The 6,233-nt window shown below is 53.8% G+C and overlaps 2 protein-coding genes across 2 annotated transcripts; both read left to right on the top strand.

Moving 5' to 3' along the window:
• Nucleotides 1-205: 205 nt before the first annotated feature.
• UV8b_01413 (uncharacterized protein) lies at nucleotides 206-1,668 on the top strand (the record flags this gene model as incomplete). The annotated part of the gene is made up of 2 exons (XM_043138911.1): nucleotides 206-1,490; nucleotides 1,601-1,668. The coding sequence occupies 2 exons, from the start codon at nucleotides 206-208 to the stop codon at nucleotides 1,666-1,668; spliced, it is 1,353 nt and encodes a 450-aa protein (XP_042994845.1).
• Nucleotides 1,669-3,346: 1,678 nt separating this feature from the next.
• UV8b_01412 (uncharacterized protein) lies at nucleotides 3,347-5,464 on the top strand (the record flags this gene model as incomplete). The annotated part of the gene is made up of 2 exons (XM_043138910.1): nucleotides 3,347-3,934; nucleotides 4,013-5,464. 2 exons carry the CDS (start codon nucleotides 3,347-3,349, stop codon nucleotides 5,462-5,464), a joined length of 2,040 nt encoding a protein of 679 aa, XP_042994844.1.
• Between the last annotated feature and the right edge of the window lie 769 nt (nucleotides 5,465-6,233).

Below are 6,233 nucleotides of genomic sequence, written 5' to 3'. Positions count from 1 at the left end.
CTGTATTTGGCAAAGCCATCAGGCGGGGCTGCCCCCACACGACCTACGACCGACCCAACGTGGGTACTCCGTAAGGTACGTAAGGCTCCGTACGAGGTGCCACAAAAAATTTAATCAGCCCCACGCGCTGCTGCTTTGTCAGCCCTCGACTTCGACAACGCCAAACCCCGTGGATACTGACTGACCTATTTGCCAACTCTGCATCATGGACCCGACGCTTCTCATAGGTGATATCGTGGAAAGGGATACCCTGGAAAAAAAGCCCGTCGTGTTTCCTACCCCTCCTCTGACCTCGACAGGGTTTCCGCAACATAAGAAGCGATGGAGAACGTCCGCATTCAGGCAGCAGCGGTCCGAGACTGGTGGCAAAGGCACGGCGTTGCCCTCAGACCAGTCACGGGGAAATTCATCGCCTGGGGCTCGGAGAAGCCAAACTCAGTTTCCTGGCTTCGATGACATGGAAAGAATGCGAATCGATCAAGAAAATAGGCAAAAACTAGCCAGCATGACTCCTCAAGAAATAGCCCAGGCCCAGGATGATATCATGACTGGCTTCAACCCCGCCTTGATACAGCGACTGCTCCAGCGTGCAAACATTGACGAGCCATCGCCTTCGCCTTTCGATAATCCTCAGCAAGGCGCCGACCGAGAAGCCCCAGAATCCCAAGAATCTTCCGCGCCGCAATCAAATCCAGCACAATCCACACTTTCCCGGTCGGCACAGGAATCGGTTCAAGGACTTTCCGAGTCTACGCATCCGAAAACGCCCCTGGGAATAAATGCGGCGACCAGTGGAGGCTCCGGACATACGAAGACGGTAGACGATTACGACGAGGATTCGGCTCCAGCGCAGATTCCGCCGGAACTGTTTCCCATCACTGACCAGCCCAGATCTATCCACTTCCCTGCGGCGCCGAACCTCCCGGATCTGGATCCTTCAGATCCCAACTTCCTGGCGGCTCTGCACGAGAAATACTTTCCGAATTTGCCCGCTGACCCTAGTAAACTTGCTTGGATGGCTCCAGTGCCGAGTACGGACAGCCCTGCCGACCAAGACTCACCCTACTATCCTCATCCTGAGATATCTGTTTCCGCTCTTCGATTCGACTTTCGGGGGCGTTTTCTCTCTCCTAGAGTCAGTCGTTCCATCCCGTCCACCAAGGGACTTCATCATCATGGAGAAGCGCCTGAAGCAGCTGGGTATACAGTCGCAGAACTGGCACGCTTGGCCCGGAGTGCCGTCCCAGCGCAGAGATGCATGGCTTATCAAACTCTTGGGAGGATCTTATTCCGTCTTGGCCAAGGTGAGTGGGGGAAAACAGAGAATGACCCCATCGCGACTGGTATTTGGGCGGCTGTAAAGAAAGGCAGAGTATTGGAAAGCTTGATGGAGGCAGCGGCAGGAGAAGGTGGTCACCGCGGTAGCAGGGCGTACGCAACCGAAGCGCTGTGGTTGTTTGAGAAGGGTGGGTGGAAAGAAACGTTCAAGGGTCGATGAGAAATAAGCCGAGATAACCGTGGCCGAGGAAAGGCGTCAAATTGATGATGCGAAGCTTGATGAACGGGAGAGGAATGGTTGCGAAAAGGACAGCGGGTTTAGTGGAGGCATGCCACGCTCCTACTGAGTGGAAGGAACATGGCATGGGATCCAAGAAGCAGGGCGCATGAACAGAGCTAGAACTACGCAGGCAGACCACCAAAGCAACATGAGGATTTGGTGTGCTCAACCGCTTGCCCATTGCTTCAATGGCAATGTTTACCAAACCATGATCCGAACCGTCTCAACCGATGAGATGGACATTCGAGGGGGAAGTGCTTGAGGTTTGCGCTGCGCGTCGTGACCATGTATGCTGACATCGATCAGAGAAGGAAAGGGCCTTGAACCTGCAAGTCTGTGCGATTTAAGCTGGTTTCATTGCTGACCCATGGCCGAGTCGGACAAAGCGTGGCATCTTGCCGCATGTGGCGTGAATTGATGTTGCTGGTATTCAGTTGCTGGCTGGGGCCAACCTGGTGGTGTCTGGTTGGTATTGACATGACATGTATGTAGTTGGCATAAATTAGGTACCTACCAAGCGATGACAGCTGGTGGCTGTGGGGGGCGGCCTGGAGTGAACCTGGGCCTGCTAGGTGCTGGAGTCATCCAGAAGCTAGCACTAGAGAACGTCTGGTGCCTGGTACACTGTACTGTACGTACTAGCGATTAGGTTGCAATTTTCCTCCAGCATCGTTGATAAATCTGATACGGGTGGGTTCAACAAGGGAGCCCAACTGTCCAAAAAAGGGGACTTTGATCGGCTGGCATTATCAACTCTGTAACGTCAATGTCTGGTCGGTAACAGGAAGTATTGACATTGATAGGTTCTGGGTTCTGCGGTGCATGCGGATTGGCGCCAGGAGATGCAGGCCAGATGGTAGAACTGGAATGGAATGGAGACCTACCTGGTGGGGAAGAAAAACAAGGGAAAGAGGGGGCAAAAAAAAAAAAAAAAAAAAAAAAAGGAAAAAAAAAGAGGAAAAAAAAGAGGAAAAAAAAAGAGACGAGAAAAAAAGAACCATTTGCCCACACATCCCGTCCGTCGCCCTTCTCTTGCTTCTGTTTTCCCCCATCCCAGCCCGACTGCACAACGGCATCGCCGCCGACGTCGCCAATTCCCGCCCCTCTGGGTGCTTGCCATTTCGTCCCTGTACTCTATTCTTCTGCTGCTGCTGCTTCTGCTGCTGCTTCCTGCTTGTTCTTCTCAGCCTCTTTGATTCTTGATTTCGACTTGCGGCAATCGCACCGCCTTCTGCCGACGCCCTGGTGATTTGCTCGCTGCCCGTCAACTTGCACCCGTCGGTCGTCGCCATCCATCAGGCTCCGGCACAGCTTTTGCTGACAATCGATTTCAGGCTACTGGACCCTGCATATAGACCTTGTCTTTTGGCCCATTGTGCTTCTTCCCAAGCCAATACCGGTGCTGGAATCCTTGTGACGCCGCCCCGACCTCCCAAAGAACAAAGGCCTTGTTTCCCTTAAAGTTCTTGCTATCGGCACCATCCTTCCGTCCGACGCAATCAGTGGCACTTGGACTTGTTTCTCCTGGACTTGCTAGGATAACAACGTATCGAAGCCTTGCGGTCGATCTCGATTGTGCTACTGCAGCCTAGCCTCGCAAAGTTTCAAGAGCCAGAAATACCTTCCAACGCGTGGAGGCAAGACATAGCATTACGATATTCAAGCACGCAGAGTAAAACACCTTCTCGCATCAGAAAGAGAGCCCTTGAACGGAGATTTCTACCACCAAGCAACTGAAACCGACTGCACAGGCACAACTTTGCCGAGATTCTGTGACTTTGACTAGCCATGGCATCCCCGTTGCAGTTCGCGTATCGAACCCAGAAGACGATCGGTGTGTTTGACGCTGCTCCAGTTTACGAGCCTCTCGCTGGATTCACCAAACCCGAGGGGAACCTTAGGTGCAGCGCCTACTCTCCCTGCGGTCGCTTCTTCGGCTGGGCCAATCCGGAAGCGGTAACTGTTATTGACGCCTTTGGCGGCAATGTCGTCCTTGTTCTACCCCTCCTGAACGTGTACGAGCTGGGTTTCTCGCCCCAGGGCACCTTCGTCATCACCTGGGAGAGACCTGGAAAGGAGGAGGGGGGTGACGCCACGAAAAACCTCAAAATCTGGCGGACGGTGGAAGAGGGTGTAGCAGGTGGCGACAAGCAACCCATTGGGCGCTTTGTCCAAAAGCAGCAGGGAAGCTGGAACCTGCAGTACACTGCCGACGAGAAGTACTGCGCCCGCCTGGTCACCAACGAGGTCCAATTCTACGAGAGCCACGATCTGGTCACCGTTTGGAACAAGCTCAGAGTCGAGGGGGCTGCTAATTTCGCCCTCGCCCCTGGAAGCCAAAACCATGCCGTGGCTGTGTTTGTCCCCGAAAGAAAGGTAGGCCGATGTGACGGCACTCTCGCCGCATATTTTGCCGATCTGAGCATGTCGCGCTAACGCGGTTTTCCTTGTCAGGGCCAACCCGCCGTCGTCAAAGTCTTTAATGTCCCCTTATTCCAGAATGCCATCTCGCAAAAGACATTCTTCAAGGGCGACAAGGTTCAGTTCAAGTGGAATAAGCGTGGATCCTCGCTGCTGGTGCTGGCCCAGACAGACGTCGACAGGTCTGGCAAGAGCTACTATGGCGAAACGACTCTGTACCTGCTCAGCACCAACGGAACCTTTGATGCACGTGTCACTCTCGACAAAGAAGGCCCTATTCACGACGTGTCCTGGTCGTCCAACTCGCGCGAATTCGGAGTTGTCTATGGGTATATGCCAGCCAAGGCCACCATATTCAACGACCGTGCCGTCGCCAAGTACTCCTTCCCGCTTGCGCCCCGCAACACCGTCACATTTTCCCCCAGTGCCAGGTTTGTTCTTGTGGCAGGCTTTGGAAACTTGGCAGGCCAAATAGATGTCTACGATTTACAAAAGGACTATCGCAAGGTCTGCACCATCGAAAGTGGCAATCCAAGCGTCTGTGAGTGGAGTCCTGACAGTCGGTACATCATGACTGCGACAACCTCGCCTCGTCTCCGCGTAGACAATGGTGTGAAGCTGTGGCATGTTGGTGGCACCATCATGTACAATGAAGACATGGTTGAGCTGTACAACGTGTTGTGGCGACCCGCGGCCGCTGAGAACGTGGCTGCCGGAGATCCTCTCAATCCTGTCCCGTCGCCTCACGAGTCCGCTACCGCCTACCTGGGAACCGTCAAGACGCCCAGCAAACCTGCTGGAGCATATCGCCCACCCGGTGCTCGAGGCTTGGCCACACCCCTCCATTTCAAACGGGAGGACGAAGGCGGCGCTGCTCATTTTGTCAGTAACGGCACGCAAAATGTCGGTCACAACGGCTTCGGTCGACCTCGCCGAGCAGTCCCCGGCGCCGATCCAGCTGACGCGTCAACAGCCTCGTCTCGAGCTGTTCCAGGCGCCGAGACGGTCGGTGACGATGGTGGTAAGAAGAACAAGAAGAAGCGTGGCAAGAAGAACAACCAAGAAGGGCGCCTGGAGGGCGAGGCCAACGGCGGCGCCAGTCTTGCTCCGTATGACAACCGTGCCAACGCCTCTGGTGGAAGCCCCGAGAGGCGGGGCCCGGCTAACAGCAACGGTCGAGATCACCGAAGTAGATCGCGGAACAACGGAGGAGACCGAAGCCGAAGCCATACTCAACAACACGGCCAAAGGGTCTACCCCGTCAACCAAAATCAGGGTGGAGCGACCGTCACCCCGGAAGCTGCCGACGCTGGCCAGCATGCCGATGCAAAGAAGGTCCGTAGCCTTCAAAAGAAGATTCGTGCAATTGAGGATCTGGAGATGCGACTGGCCGGTGGAGAAAAGCTTGAAGATACACAGGTGAAGAAGATCAACACAAAGTCTGCTGTGTTGAAGGAGCTTGAGGCTCTCGAAACAGCGACGTGATGCCAGTCTCTCGGGGCCAAGTGCGGGCGTGTAAATGAAGGACAAAAATTGTTACTTGGTGCATCAGGGCTGGCTCTACCTACCTACATTACAAAGCTCTTTGGGGGTCGTGCAAAGTTGTTCCCGGAGAAGGCGAACTAGTTGGACTGATCAGGCGCTACGGCGCTGGACCGCTTTTAGACTCTGGCATTCAAACATGACGTCTGCTTGAAGCGAGGGAACTCGCTGCTCTCTACTTTTCCTTCTTTCGTCTTCTCTCCTTTCTCTTTTCTTCTTCTTTTTTTTTTTTTTTTTGGAAATGAAAGGTCGAGCAGTCAGATTGACCAGCTTGACGTAAACGTCGTGTGAGAGCATATACCGGATGTCTGGCTGCCCAGCTGGCGGGAATACGAACAAGAGGGAAATTTCTTGAAAAGGCTGAAACGTGAACAATGTCGAGTCGCAATAGATGGTAAATCGGGTCCTGTTGGAGCTGATGAGAACAGGGACACCCTCTTATCACACGGCCACCACCTATGTGTGCACGAATAGGATGAAGAAACCACGGAATCTCACCAAGTGGTGGATGAAGTTCTTTGTTGGCGATGGTGTGTTGGTGTCCACCGCTCCGGGTATCCGTGCAGGCTTCCAAAATTGCCACGAGTCTCTCTAGCCAGCGTTTTCATTCATAAGCCTTCTCGAGTAAGCATGGTCGTTGATGTCGTTGTGTAAAGGTGAAAAGTGAAGGTGCAGTCAATTAGAAGACTTGGTGACTAGATGCCAAGAAAGC

The sequence above is a fragment of the Ustilaginoidea virens genome, chromosome 1, assembly GCF_000687475.1.
Source record: "Ustilaginoidea virens chromosome 1, complete sequence".
Lineage (NCBI taxonomy): Eukaryota > Fungi > Ascomycota > Sordariomycetes > Hypocreales > Clavicipitaceae > Ustilaginoidea > Ustilaginoidea virens.
This window is presented reverse-complemented; position numbering and strand designations above follow the sequence as displayed.